This window comes from Enhydra lutris, unplaced genomic scaffold (assembly GCF_002288905.1).
Source record: "Enhydra lutris kenyoni isolate GAN:26980312 unplaced genomic scaffold, ASM228890v2 scaffoldscaffold1, whole genome shotgun sequence".
Lineage (NCBI taxonomy): Eukaryota > Metazoa > Chordata > Mammalia > Carnivora > Mustelidae > Enhydra > Enhydra lutris.
Genome location: NW_019154085.1, coordinates 38,193,900 through 38,209,213, shown reverse-complemented (window position 1 = coordinate 38,209,213; position 15,314 = coordinate 38,193,900). Strand labels below are relative to the sequence as shown.

The 15,314-nt window shown below is 45.7% G+C and overlaps 1 protein-coding gene across 1 annotated transcript in view; it reads left to right on the top strand.

Moving 5' to 3' along the window:
- The window catches only part of LOC111143680 (delta/notch like EGF repeat containing), a 311,777-nt gene that overhangs the window by 125,774 nt on the left and 170,689 nt on the right, over nt 1–15,314 (top strand). Inside the window, exons 2-4 of the mRNA XM_022497511.1 lie at nt 9,482–9,799; nt 12,257–12,351; nt 14,611–14,777. Of these exons, the coding sequence (XP_022353219.1) occupies nt 9,482–9,799; nt 12,257–12,351; nt 14,611–14,777 (580 nt within the window). The remainder of the gene's footprint in view (nt 1–9,481; nt 9,800–12,256; nt 12,352–14,610; nt 14,778–15,314) is intronic.

Sequence of the window (15,314 nt, the reverse complement as noted above, 5' to 3'; positions counted from 1 at the left end):
AATTTAATAAAATGCTTTTCCTGCATCTGTTGCAGTGATCATATGACCTTCGTAGGAAGTTTAATTCCCAGTCTGCTGCAGGCTTCTTTTCCTGGGTAGGCAGGGGGATAAAAGTTGACATATCTCCTGTATTCGCAGCATTGTTGTTTTGTGAAAAGAGTTAGCCAGGATGTGTAAGTCTTTCTGATGAGAAGCGAAACAAGAAATGTATGCACTGGAATTATTCCGTAAATTTCTGATTTAAGAAACTGGTCTTTGAATGACTAAGAGGAAAGGGAGCGACAACACCTCCTTTGAGGCTGGTGTGCCTGTGTCAATAAATGTGGTTGAGTGTGATCCCTTAGGACTCAGTTGACTATGGAAACTGAGGCACGAAGGGTTTTTGAAGAACAATTATTTAAATCTTGATGTATCTCTGACTGAGTGGGGCTTTGGGATTCATTAGCCTGACTCTGGACCCAGTGCGTCACAAGAGTAAAGCAAGAGTAGGACCATCTCAAGATCATTTCCAAAGAGAGCGTGTTTTAGAGAGATCCTATGAAAACGGGCAGGAGAATAATTAGACACGTAGTAATTTGTTTTTAATGGATTCATTTCACAGTCAGAAATTTGAGTTCTGCTTGCAATTTCCTTTTAGGCTACTTACAAATGTAACTCCATCTACATGTGAAAATCCGGACAGGCTGATTTCAAGAAAATCAACCCAGAATTGAGGCGAAAAGTGGACTGCCCAGATTAGTATTGGGATAAGTTTTCAAGTAGATCTAGAGTCGCTAATGCAGAGGTGAAGAAATACCAAAACACGAGAATGTAGGTTTTACTAAGACATGTAGTACTTGATTCAGTAAAGAGAATGAGCATTTTTATTATTTGGATTTGGAAAAAAAGATATCATGGGATGCCTTTCTTGGCAGAGTTTACTACTGGCATAAGCACTGTAGTGGATTTTTTTCCACATCTTTACTCCTAGTGGGTAAGCAGTTGGTGTTGGAATATAATTGAGATCTTTATTGAACCAAGTGGGAAAAATTCCTTTTTAAGGCAAAAATACTGTGACAGTTGGATTGCAACAGTGTTCATTTGTCTTTCAGCATGAAGACGACATTTCTAACCAGTGCAATTGCTATTTTGGACAGAGAAAGCTCATATTCAGACCTGAAAGTACATTACTCTAGTCCCATCCCTTCCTTTTACAGTTGGGGAAACTGAGTCCCAGGAAACTTCCTGCCTTGTCCACAGTCATCCACAAGTGGGCATAAAACCACAGGTTTTCTCTACTATATCACAGTGCAAGTGCTTATTAGCATTTTGCCAGAAACCCTAAATTCCAAATTCTGGAATCGTCTTTCTCGTGGTCCCCGTCTCCCTGTGGGCCGGCCGACAGAGACACTCTCCTGGTCTTTCAAGACCCCTGGTCTGTGTGGCTCTCCCACCCACCTTCCTCCAGTGCTCAGCCTGTTTCTGTGTCTGGCTTCTGCAGTGGGCTTCCCATTATTGATCTTCACGTAGTCCGGTGGATGGCTAGGAGGGAAGGGAGAGAAGTCCCACGCTCCTTCCAGTGAAGGGGAGGTGGGTGTGTGGCCCTGTCCTGTGGTCAGCTTGGTGCTGAGTTATCTAGACAAGTATTCCCTTCGTGGTGCCAAGATTCCTTCTGCCCAATCCTTGCACAGACTTATGGTTAAAAGAACATCTTGTCCCTTCTCTGCCTGAAGCTATATGGCCAAGAAGTTCTTCTGTAACCACTCACTCGGGGCAGACCAGCCCATTAAGACAGTCAGGTGGGGAAAAAAAATGGATGAATTGTTATTGTCCGTATAGTGCTCTGTTCAAGCTTTTCTCCTTTGAAGTCTTCCTAGAGGAACCCACCTATCTGTTTTTCCCTTTGGTGAACCCCAGAGTCAATATCATCTGGATGAGGGATTGATTGGCAAACTGAAGGGCCACATAATAGATATCATATTGGTTTTATGGGCCCAGAGTGTCCTTGGCAATCACCCCGCTGCTGATGGGTCACGTGAACAGATGGCTGTGGTCGTGTTCTGGCAAAACTTCATTTCCCAAGCCTGGACTGGGCCTGTGTTTGTTGTGTGGTAACCCCTGGGTTTTAGCCGCAAATTCTACATCCTGGGTTTTGGATCAGGCATGTTGGAATCATCTGGGGAATGCTGAGAGATGGAGGTTTCTAGGCCTCACCCTCAGAGTGTTTGATTAGCAGCTTTGGGGAGGGGGTCGTGGTTTAAAGAGCTCCTTGACCAAGTCTGCTGCCCAGATTACAAAAATGAGGTTTCATTCTGCTTTTAAAAATTTGCGTGCACCTAGACACGTACAAATAATCACATAGCATTATGCTTTGTGTTTAAAAATATTATAAAGGGCACCTGGGTGGCTCAGTTGGTTAAATGTCTGACTTCAGCTCGGGTCGTGATCTCAGGGTCCTGGGATCGAGCCCCATGTTGGGCTCCCTGTTAATTGGGAGCCTGCTTCTCCCTCTCCCTCTGCTCCTTCCTCTGCTCATGTTCTCTCTCTCTCTTTCTCAAATGAATAAATAAAATCTTATAAAAAAACGAAAATATTATAAAAATGGCACAATTTCACACATCTCTGTCTGAGTGTTGCTTAATTCCTTGCCCTTTTTATTGAGGTGTCTTTTATTGACATGTAGGAATTGATATAATGAGGGGATTTAGTCTTTCTGTCATACATTGTACGTATTTCCCCCCACCATGTTGTTACCTTTTGGCCTGATTTATAAAGTCATACAGGATTTTCACACATTTTGATGGAGTGAAATGCATCCATCTGTTCCTTGAGGGCCATGGTCCTGAACCGGGAGTGACTCTGTTCCGGGTGACTTCGGCAATGCCTGGAGATATTTTGGTTGTCACCACTGTCACTGTGGGCAGAAGGGGTTCTTTCATCTGCTAAGTAGAGATGGGAGTGTTGCAAAACATCCTACAATGTGTGGGGCATCCACCCCAACAAAGGGTGATCCAGCCTGAAGAGTCAAAAGAGTGCTGAGGTCGAGAAATACTGCTTTCAGGCTTTGGTTTTTGTTCCTTGCTTAGTAAGGCGCCTCTTCTTCCTATGATAGGAATATCATGGAATCTGTATTAAAAAGTTCCTTAATTGATTTTTCTGCTTAGAAAAATTACTAAAGCAATGGCCCATTCTACTTATTTATTTTTTTAAGAAATTTTTTAAATTTTAGAGAGAGAGTATGAGCGGGAGGGGTGGGGCAGAGGCAGGGAGAGGATCTCAAACAGGCTCTACACCCAGCATGGAGCCTGACATGGGGCTCGATCTCATGACCCTGAGATCATGACCTGAGCAGAAATCAAGAGTTGGACGCCCAACTGACTGAGCCACACAGGTGCCCCTATTCTATTTATTTCTTAACACCACACACAAACGCCCCTGAGGTATTTTTCTTCGGTACCTACATCTTCCTCCTCTCTCCTCTGTAAGAGCCATGAGTCCTCCACATCCCCTCAGTGTGCTGCATGGCCTGGGTCACATCATGAGCTCCGTCAATGCGTGCAGATCCTCCTTCCTGCCTTTGTTGGGTTCTGGTTCCTCAGACACCTTTCTCATTCTGGGGACGACTCTGCCCATGGAGCAATGGGTATAAATGAGGGAGGGAGGGGGCTTCAGGGTTTCTCTGTACTTGTCTGGACCCTCTGAAATCAGGGTCAATGAAAACCAAGTGGCTCTCAATAGAATCCGAAATCCCAGAGCTGGAGGAGGCCTTGAGATGTTCTGCCTGAGGCCCTCACTTGACGCATGAGGAATGTGTGTCCAGGGCAGCCGAGTGACTTGGCCAGGGCCTCTCAGCGCCCCGTGCAGACCAACGCCAGGACTGTTGCTCAGCTGATCTATTTTTCATCAGAAACTCCTTGCCACTGCCTTTGTTTTGTTGAGAGCTGCCACAGTCATCTCAGAGAGACTAGCTCTGAGATCGACTCCTGTCTGCTCCTTTCAGACCTGCTGTTATCAAACCCATGGTCTCTCTCAGCATTAGGGACTTCAGTTCATCCAACAAAGGATTGAAATAGTGTATGTGCATACAAGCAGGGCATTGATTTCAAATAGATGGCTTGGGGGGGGTTCCCAGTTAATGTGTCTGAACCTTCTGTTGGACCGCAAGCTCTTGGAGGTCAAGGACTGGGCTTTATTTATCTTCCCGAGTCCTCCTCCAGGTACTGTCTATCCCATAAATTCCATACCTTACCCGGTGCTCGAGAAAAGTCACATGAATTACTGATCAGCCTTATTGAGTAGGAATAAAGCTCATATACTCCAAACCAGTGTGAAAGGATCCCTTAGGCAAGGGGTTCTATGGGCACTATCTCAGACCAGTCTCCCGGGTGATGTGGGTGACAGGTTCATAGGCTCCATGTGGAGTTAATCCTGCTAATTTTGACTTACTTAATCTAATGACCCTAAAATGGCTGCTCCCCCCACCCTTTTTAAAGATTTTATTTATTTGTTTGAGAGAGAGCGCTCAAACTGGGGGCAGAGGCAGAGGGAGAAGCAGATTCCCTGCTGAGCAGGCAGCCCGACATGGGGCTTGATCCTGGGACCTTGAGATCCTGACCTGAGCCTAAGTCAGATGTTTAACTGACTGAGCCACCCAGGGGCCCCCAAATGGGCCTCTTTTATGTCTGTTTTAAATTTGACCTTCCATCCTTTAGTTTGTGTGCTGTGGGGGACATTAGAATTGCTGGAAACAGGGACAGTGGACAGTTTAAGGAAGGAAAACAGGTCATGGCTAACATGTCGCAGGAGAGGGCTTTCCAGTCCCAAGTAGCGGGGTTGGCAGGCCCCTTCACTCCGGTCTGGCCTCCCATATCGCCCTGTGCGCATCCCCGAGAATGTTCCTTCTTACAGTATAAATGATTTAAAGCAGGTGAAATGTCTCAAATAAAATATGAAAAGAATATTTTCAGATTAGCTCTATGATGTGAAAAAATTTGGCTTAAATGGGTGATTAATGATGGAAGAACAAGCGGCAGTTCATCGATGAGCTTTCTGGTGGGTTGTAAGCAGAACAGCATTAATCCAGGGGCCTTCTCTTTCTTCTCCCTGATAGCTGGTATTACAAAGACTTAATCATCCCCACCCCCATCACTGGAGACCAGAAATTACAGCCGAGAAAACATCACCGGTTAAATGTTGAGTATCCCCAAAGTCAAGTCTGTTCATTAGGATCTTTTGCTTCCTTATGCATTCTGGCGGTTTGGTTGTTTCCTGCTTGTCGTTCCAACTTAATGGGCTTCCAGGGTGGTAGTCAGTGACCTCCACAACAGGTTGGTGATTATTGCATTTATCTTAGATTTGTTGTTGTGCAATGGAATCAGACCGGTTTTCTCTTCTTCAATGAAACCAGCCTGAAGTGCTCGAGAGCACAATGGCAGGTAGTTGTCGTTGTTTGGGAAGCAGCTAATAGAGGACCCCAGCAAGTAGCATTAATATGAACTGGTTAATTTAAAGAAGGGATCCATGACCGTGTAGCACACTGGGCTCTGGTCTGTGTCCCAGGGCGCCAGCGCGCGTGTATTCTTCATCACATCAGTCATTCTTTGGAACCCCTGCAGAAATCCGAACAACTGACAGCTTCATTCTTAGCTTTTGTCGTCTTTACCAGAAGCATCTCTCCCGACAGCCCATGAATCAGTCTTACTTCATCCTGATGCTGCTTGTGCTTCCTGCTCATGGAAAAAGGAGAGCATTAATTCTCATATTTCCTCCCAGCTCTTTATTTCCTGCCTGGTGGAATGGATTCCGGAGTGTGGCAAAATGTGCATTGCCTTGGGGACCTGCCTTTTGCACCTGGTTTTATCCACTGGCACCCGGGGGGATGGGCTTCAGCAGCAGCTCACCTGATGGATGGTCTCTGAGGACTGATGCCATGGTGTTGGGGGTCATCTGTGACCCCCACTGAGCCTTTACTCTTTCTGCCCTCCCTCATCAAGGAAAAGGTAGGAGGTTGTACTGGCTCTGCCTTAGCTCTCAGGTCAACAGAGACTTTCCCCCCTTTTCAAGTTGACTTAAAGTTATTGAATTGCTCTAAAATACTTTAGGACAGGTATGTGAGGCATTCCTTAATTTGCATTCTCATGTCCTGGGGCGGGGTCCTGGAGAATCCCAGTTCCATTTCCTATAGCAGGACACCTCACGGGCTCTGACAGCTGCTTGCATATGACATCATTCATTCCCTGGGTCAGTCATTCTGTCACTGTTCATTCGGCAGCTCCCATGTACCTGGTACTGTCTTAGGGTGGGATGGGGGCCCTCAAGTAAACAAAACAGGGGAAACAAATCTGACCTCACAGAGTTTACAGTCTAGTGGGGGAAGATACAAAATCAATATAATAAATAGGTAACTTTTCCCCCCACATTATATTAGCACATAATAGATGTTTTGGAGAAAAATAAAGCCAGGAAAGAGGTATCAACAATGTCAAGGGATGGAGACTTTGCACAGTTCAATTTATATTGTTTAAATGTGTGGCCAGGGAAGTCTTCACCAGAAGATGACATTTGAGCAAAGAATCAAAGGAGCTTTGGGAGCAGCCATGAGAAATGAGTGTTCCAGGTAGCAGAAACAGCCAGTGCAAAGGCCCTGAGATAGGGGACTGCCGGGAAATTTAAAATGCTGAATGTAGTGGTAGGCACACAGGAAGCACCCAGTGAATGGCAGGTAGTACTAGTTTTGTAATTGTTGTTCTTGGTGCTCATACTAGGTTACTGGTTGTAAACTCTATAGGGGCAGACATTGTCTGTCTGTTTGTTTGTTTTCTTTTAGCATTTTATTCCCACATCTGCCAGAATTCATGTCAAATTATAAGACCTCAATTAGTATGTGTTGAGTATTATCCTTATACTTTTATTCCAAGTATGAAATTGGTGGTCTTAACTGACCCACATTTAATCCTTACTTATTTTCTGTTGCTTACAGAAATATAACCCTGACCATTGGCCTTCTGCACAGGGATTGTTTCTTTGGTATGATAATAACTTACTACCAAAGTTGGAGTGCTGTGTTGTGGCCAGAACTCTTGGCTGGAAGTCAGAAGATGTGACTCAGCTCTGGCATTATTCTTTTGTAGTGGCTGGGATGGGTCACTCCACTCCTCTGTCCTGTTTCTGAACAGTGATATGGGTTCAGAAAAGTTCTTCTCTAGTTCTAGGTTGTTGTGAGCACAAATGAGATGCTGTACGGCAGTGTTCTTTGAAAACTCTCCATGGACACCTTAGAGGGAGTAGTCATCATGCCTGGTAGCCTTTGTTGTGACAGTGGAGAGCTGTGCTTTGCCTTCTTTTCGTGGAGGACGTGCTGATGTGTGCTGGACCTTGGTGCCTCTCTGAGGGCTGCTTGTGGCCTGCAGTGGGCTGTGATGATGGGGCAAGAGCATCAGAGCCTCTCTGGCCCTCAGGTAGTTGGTCTCACCTTCACCATGAAGGTTTGGATTCCTGGAATTATTTTTTGTCATCAACTCTTCAATGTATTTACCTAATTTAAAAGTATTTCTCTGTTTTCAGGCCTGTGTTCAATATTTTTATTTGTGACATCTAGGTCAACCTCAGACGTTATTTTTAAAAAGTTGATTTCAGAAACCTGGCTATACGTCCCCTTTATCCTAGCTAATTAAATTTTCCTTCCTGTCAGATAATTCTTGAGGTGAGACCCACTCCATGAAGATGTCCTAAAAATAAATCAGAAATGAGATAACATGGTGGCTAAAAGGAAGCAGTTCACATCTGTCTCTCATCATGCATTGCCTTCCAAATATTTTGTGAACACTTAAAAAAAAAAGCCCCACCATGTTTTCCATGTTTCTTGACATGCTAGGAATAGTGCCATGAATGTAGTAGATAAAATCCTTGTACTCACAGAGCTCATTAATTTGTGGGAGGAAAAAAAGGATTATTCTAGATTTTGTAGTGAGGGAAGGCTTTTCTGAGAAGGTGATATTTGAGTAGAAAACTTTGTGAAATGAAGTAGAGAGCATGCAAACCTTGGAGAAAAGCCCATTCGGGCAGAGGTCCCAGCAGGTGCAAAGGCCCTGAGATGGGAATGATCTCAGCAGAGTCTAGGGACAGAGGGGGAAAGGGGGAGAGAGTGTAAGTGAGAAGTGAAGAGAGGACATCAGGGGTCGGAAGAGGCCAGATCAGGGAGAGCTTTATCTGACATGGAAGGAGTCTGGGTTTTACTTTAAGTTGATAATGATTGTAAATATTTAAAATAACTTACAGTTTAAATATTTTCCTCAGATACCTCTAACTCCTTTTAATTGAGATTCTGTGAAGGAATTGCCAAGTGATTGCAGAGAACATTGTGGTATTTTTGGAGCTTCGTTTTATTCAATCCCAAATCCCTCAATATTCCTAAAGGAGTTTGTTGGAAATTGTCTGACAAGGATAATTAACAGGATGAGAAGCCGTTTCACCATGCAGAATTCTCTCCATGTGTGTTTATGTGTGAATTCATTTCAGCAAGAGAAATTGAGGGTCTCATTTCTCTGTAGTCTCTTCTTTACCGAATTCTATTTTCTGATCAGCCCTGAGAAGCCTGGGATACATCAGATAGAGGTCTAATTTTCTGTTCATAGAAAGCAAATGATAATTGAATAAAGCACATGTCCGAACCCTTGAGCTGTCTCAAGAGAAACAGCTGATCATTTCCTTGTTTTCTAGCATGTTTCCAAGTCATAGCAAATTACAGGTCAGGGAAGGACTCAGGGGTAAACACTTTACTTAGAAACATTGTCACAATTTAAAGACCTGCAAGTGAATTTTTCTCTTCCATATCCAGCAGGGTCACATTTCCCTGTGATCACCATCCAAAATAATGAGGTAGGAACTTTGATGAAATTCTGCTAAACGTAAGTCTCCACCAAGCTCTACTCTGGCTAAACTTGTCACACAGGGCAATCATTTTGGAAGCTTTTAATTAAATAATATCACCTTAAAAGGGTGGAAATTGGGAGACATACATAAGTACATCTTTAGGGAGATAAGTTAGTTGGCAGTCATTTCTCATAAGGAAACCTTGCAAGGGTCCAGAAGGTGAAAAAGGAGATTCCAACTGAGATCCTTAAGTATCCTTTGTCATGACTGGCCACTTTAAAAAAAAAAAAAATCAAAATTGGTATCTTCCTAAGGAGCCTCAGTTTTAAATGCTTTTGCCCTGGAAAATTCCTCTCAAAATATGTTCCTGACATCAATGTTATTTAGGGGCTTGGGTTTGGAGAAGCTGTTTTCTAGGTGTGTGCTTGCTGGTCACCTGTTATCTGTGGAGGGATTAATGTTGGGATGACCTTGGGAGGTTCCCCCATGACAGCGTAAGTGGTTAAGGACCTGGATTCCACAGAAACAAGGCTTCCTGGAGCAGCAGCTCTGAGACCCGGAGCTAATTGGCCAGCGATAGCTCTGCTTTTCTTACGAGGGAATAATTGACCCATTTATGGTCTCGTTTCAGCTCGTGGCGGATCCTTGTGCCAGCACCCCTTGTCACCATGGCAACTGCAGCAGCAGCAGCAGCAGCAGCAGCAGCAGCAGGGGGGGCTACCTCTGTATTTGCAATGACGGCTATGAAGGTCCCAACTGTGACCAGGCGCTGCCCATCCTCCCTGCCTCCGGCTGGACCGAGTCCATGGCCCCCAGGCAGCTGCAGCCTGTCCCCGCCACCCAGGAGCCCGACATCATCCTGCCCCGCTCTCAGGCCACCGTGACCTTGCCCACCTGGCAGCCCAAAACGGGGCAGAAAGTGGTAGAAATGAAATGGGATCAAGTGGAGGTGAGAACGTTTGGTCGCAAATGTAAGGTACCACTGAGGTTAAAATAATTCCAATGGTTCTAATATTGGCAATAAAAATGGAAGACCGTCCAGTGACCACCCTGATGAAACCACATGTCTACCCTTCTTCCCGTCTGCACCCATGTGTAGGAGATTGCTTTCCCTTACAGGAAGGAGACTTCTCAGTAATGACTGTTTTGTGGGCATAAAAAGAGTAAGCAAGGAAAGGAAATGAAGGAAGTTATTTTCTGGAACGATATCCACATACATTTCTGTGAGAGAATCTTGGCTTGGGGGCAGACCCTCCACTGTTGACCAAATTTTCCTTAATATTACGCTTAACATCTTGTTTATTATTTTGTGCCTTGCTGCCAATATGATTTTAAAAAAGAGGTGCTATCGGTGATTTTTAAAATGGTTTAAGAATGCATTTAACAGTGCAGTTTCTGAATTTTATCAATTTTGGCAAGAACACATACTGTTTACTGAATCTCGTCCAGTCTGGGTCAAGCTCAGTCAAGCTCATCAAAAGTCTCATTTTGAGGAATTTTCAGCAGACCCTTGAAAGTTGCAATACGACATAAATTTGGCTAGCTAGGAGAGTCGGGGAACAAATCCATATCTCGACTTTGAAGTAACATCGATAGAGTGTAATTCCATTCCACATCTTGTATTTTATAAGACATCTTGTGATTATATATTACTGCTGGTTTTGTAGCTTAAATAACAAAACACATAGATCTTGTGTAGCGGTTTCAGAGTCAAGGAATACGTCTAGAAATTTCCCTTATTGTTATAGAAGAGACAAGGTGGCATTTCTTCTTTTATTTTCTTGGGTAATTCTAACCAGTTGACCCATTTTTTTTTTCTTTGCCACACATTTTATGAAGGCCATCTTCAGACTGCAGGGCAATGTTTTCAGCCTACCTAAAAAACTGTGAACGTGTTCTGATTTCAGACTTTTAATAAACGCTTTGAAGTTTTGATTTGAATCCCTCCTTGTGGAATGACTCACTTCTCAAATGTGAACTAGATTTGATTCTACATTTATCAAGGAAGTGTCCCTTAAAGACAGCTTCTCCCCAGCCAGCCATCGCAATCTATTTATTTAAAGACATGCTATCCTACTGTTGGTAAATGTAGAAAGAAATGCCTCATCTTCCCGTCATGCTGTAATTTCTTAGGCTGTTCAAAAAGGAGGTTAAAAAGTTGCCAGCGGAAGATGGGAATATATTTGGGTTTCCCCTTTTATGGAGTAATGATGCTTCAGAGACGTGAAGCTCTTTGAGGTCTTAAGGGACTCAAATTGATGTAACAGTTCTCAGTTAACACAAATTGAACAGGTCGATTTGCATCTCTGAATATCCACGATGGGCCTTCTCCACGACCCTTGACCATCAGGCCTTCTGGACCGGAAATTCTAAGTGTTGGGTGTGGATGGAAATGCCGAGAATTTCTGTATTGCTCTCAGCTAATTCATTGATGTGGGATACATTTAATACCCCCTTGTTTTGACTTTCCTGGGGGAAGACCGTGCTCACAGCACTGGGAATGAATGAACAAATTGGTCCCAACCACCTCACTTGGACACAGCATTCAGTGTTCACAGTGTGTTTTCTTTCTTCTTTTCTTTTCTTTTCTTTTTTTGAAGATTTTATTTTTTTATTTGACAGACAGAGATCACAGGTAGACAGAGAGGCAGGCAGAGAGAGAGGGAGAAGAAAGCAGGCTCCCCGCTGAGCAGGGAGCCCAATGCGGGCCTTGATCCCAGGACCCTGGGACCATGACCTGAGCCAGAGGCAGAGGCTTTAACCCACTGAGCCACCCAGGCGCCCTCACAGTGTGTTTTCTAAACAACAGTTATTTCCCCCAACCCTGCCCCTTGAGCCCCTTTTTTTATATGCATTGGCGTGTTACTTTTGGGAATGTGTCACTTAAAAAATGAAGGGCTAGTCCACAGAGCAAAAATAGGCCACTTCCCAGTTGCTTGGCCTTAGCATGGACTCTCCAAGACCCGCCTCTGCCCAGAGCAAGGTCACCCAGACCAGGTGCTTCTTGCCTGTTCATTGTTGGGAGGCTTGCTCTCCTAGTTTATGCCTGCTGTGTGTAAGCCAGTCCTCAGCCTGCCTTCTTGTTCTGGAAGCACTTAGTCCCCCTTGACCCCAGACTGAGCCTGGAGCAGAGGCTGGTGACTGCTTGGTAACTGGAGGAGAGGACCCTGTTCACCAGTATAGCAACCCAGGAGTTGGTAGACGGCTCTCAGAAAAGCTTTGGTGTTTCAGAAAATCCAATGGCAGATTTTTTCCTGCCATTTTCTCTTGAGTTTGTAAGGTTTCACTTGTCTCCTCTCTGTCTTCACCACAGTGTCATCCAAAGGCCACTCATGGGATTTTGCTGATAGTAGAATCTTGTGCTATGATCAACCTTGATAAGTGTTTCTTCCCCTTTTTTCCCCAGGTGGTCCCAGATATTGCCTGTGGGAATGCCAGTTCTAACAGCTCTGCGGGAGGCCGCCTGGTGTCCTTTGAAGTGCCACAGAACGCCTCAGTCAAGTAAGAAAACTCCCAGCTAGAAACCCTTAAGCTGGATACTCTGACCTTAAGCTGTTGTTAATTGGTCAGTCTGGTCAGTCTGGTGGGAATCCTGAATGGGGTTCCATGTGTAGACATGGCCTAAATTGCTCAAAACCCAGAAGGACCTCTATTTCAGGGGAGAAGACGGCAGTGGGGATCCAGCTGGGCTGGGGATGTGGAACTATGGAATTGGACGGGATGAGTAAGGTGTGAGATCAGAATCCCTGAAGCTTTGGATAAGATCCAGAGCCAGACCCTTCACTTCCCCAATGACTTTTGCTTCCAAATTTCTTTGGCCTCTTGTGAGTTTAATGGGCCATTGCTTAAGTTCATAGGCATAACTTAAAATCCAAACATTATAATTTTATTTTCAAAAACAAGCATCTGAGAAGACAGTGTTTTGTTTGGCTTTGTTTTAAACTTAAGCTCTTTCCAGCAACATACTGCCCACTCTCACGGGTGGGGATGCGGAAGAGGCCAGGGCTGAGCCCCAGCTGTGTCAGGGGGGAGTGAGGGGAAGGAGGTTTGGGGAGTAGGGTTGGAGCCAGCCCCAGAGTGACCCAGTCCTGTCTGACAGTTCCCACTGCTCATCCTTCTCTGTTGCAGTTACCTGCCAAACCCCCATCCCCACGCAACCGAATGGGAATTTGCTGTCCAGTCCTCAGGGACTTTAGAAGACTGAGGGACACGTGACCCTGATGAGCTAGTGCTCTGTATCTGCTTCCTTTGAACGGGGCAGTGGACCTCTTTCATTCATTCAGAAGCATTTTTGCCCACCTTGCCTTCTATACAATGGAGCTGAAATGCATCCCCTCCCCTGCAGCCTCGAACTCACTCTGCTGGGGCGGGGTGCGGGGGTGGGGGGGCGGTGGCGGGGAGAGTCAGGAGCGACAGTGAACTCCGCCCAGGGAAGAAGGGCCTGGGTGAGGGTAGGGGCTAGGTGTGGCCTCTGAGGCAGCTTCCAGTTCTACCAGCAGGGGGACCCCGGTCCTAGTGTTTCACCGCTCGGAATACTGATGAAACCGGCGCCGTCCGGAGCCGGCTTTAGGGAAATAGGGAAATAGGGACCCGTAGCTTCCTTTACGTTTATGAGACCATCTCCTAGCGCTTCTTGTCTGGCTCATATGATCTGGCTTTCATAAGCTTTCCAAAGAGTTCTGCTCTTCTATCCCACTCGCTGGCTTTCGGGTTTTTTCCCCCTCTCAACAAACGTGAAGTTCTTCAAGACCCTCCTGGGCTGCAGGACAGGGCAAACATAGCAGGCTGACCCAGGCAGAGTGAGATGGGAGTGCTGAGTAGCTCTGGGTGCCTTGAATTCACTTGTGAGGATTGCTAGCCCCTGAGACTTTCATTTATTCATGAATTCATTTATTCATGAATTAGCAAGCCCTGACTGGACACCCACTGCAAGCCAGGAGCTCTGCGCGCCGGGGCTGAAGCTGGGGGCTTGGAAGACCATCAGGGAAGAGGGTCTCAAAGAAGAGGTGACCTGTGGGCTAAGCCTTGCAGAATGGCCCACGAACCAGGCTCACAAGGGGGCAAAGGCTGGAAGCTGGGGACAGAGACCGCTTGGGGGTGGGGGGGTACCGTAGCTCCATGTGGCCAGAGCTCTGGCCTGCAGGGATGGTGTTGCAAGGGAAGGAGAACTGAGGTCAAGGCTGATTTGCTTTCTAGCATCTCATTCTTTGATTTTACCAGGGAAATAAGAAAAATCCAAGAGAAGCCCAAAGCATGGGTCGTGACACACTGTCGCTCATGTGGGCAGCCCTTTGGGGATGCCTGACACATTTAGAGTAAATTCAAGCAGGACTACATATGGTGTGGCTGTAGAAGGATTTGTCTCTAAAAGAACTCAAGATACCCTTTTAAAATTTTTTATTAACCTATAATGTATGATTTGTATCAGGGGTACAGATCTGTGAGTCATCAGTCTTACATAATTCACAGCACTCACCATAGCATATACTCTCCCCAATGTCCATCCCCCAGCCACCCCATCCCTCACCGTCCTCCCCTCCAGACCTTTTATTACTGATGACAGTTGTTAGGCAAAGGTGATCATCTCTTCCTGATCTTGTGGTCTTTTTTAAAGCAAGTGGGACACAGACCTTTGTCACAACTTCCTGAGACCTTGGTGGATGCCCATGTCATTTTATTTTTATTTTTAATGTCGGTGGACTGGTTCTAAGACGAATTTTTCTGAAAGGAACTTCTGGTTTACTCCATTCCTGTTTCCAGAATTCGGCAAGATGCCACTGCCTCGCTGATTTTGCTGTGGAAAGTCACGGCCACGGGATTCCAACAGTGCTCCCTCATCGATGGACGGAGTGTGACTCTCCTGCAGGCCCCCGGGGGCCTGGTCCTCTTGGAGGAGATGCTCGCCCTGGGACACAACCACTTCATCGGTGAGTTATGGCAGTCTGCCCAAGCACATCTGGTTTCACCCAGCCTGGGCATGGTGTTTAGAGACGGCAGGGAGGGCATATTGCTCGGATAATCTGCGTTCTAGATATCAACCCTGTTCCTTCCACTTTAGGTGAGGTTTTGCTTATGATCAAAATTGATTTCTAAGATAATATTTTCCATGTGGCTCAGTGTGAACAAAGCACGTGCTCTGAAATCCTGAGACTGAAATCCAGCTCTGGGCAAGGCGGCGTGGACCTTTGGCACCTAAACCTCGGGTCTGCTTTCTTCTTGACTCTAGTCTGCTTTCTCTAGGACCTGTGGGCAACTTGAGGCCCTGAATGGTGGTCTCTTAGAAAAACCCTGTTCTCACCTGAGTTAGGCCTGACCTAGAGCCCTAGGCATAGCACCTCGGAAGCCATTTGCTAGAGCTGAGCCTCCAGCTCACAAGTAACTTGGGGATTCCAGCTCCCTCTGCAGTTCCTCTTCCCCACCCCCTCTGTTCCCTCATGGGTCGCATTTGACTTTTCACTTTCCCA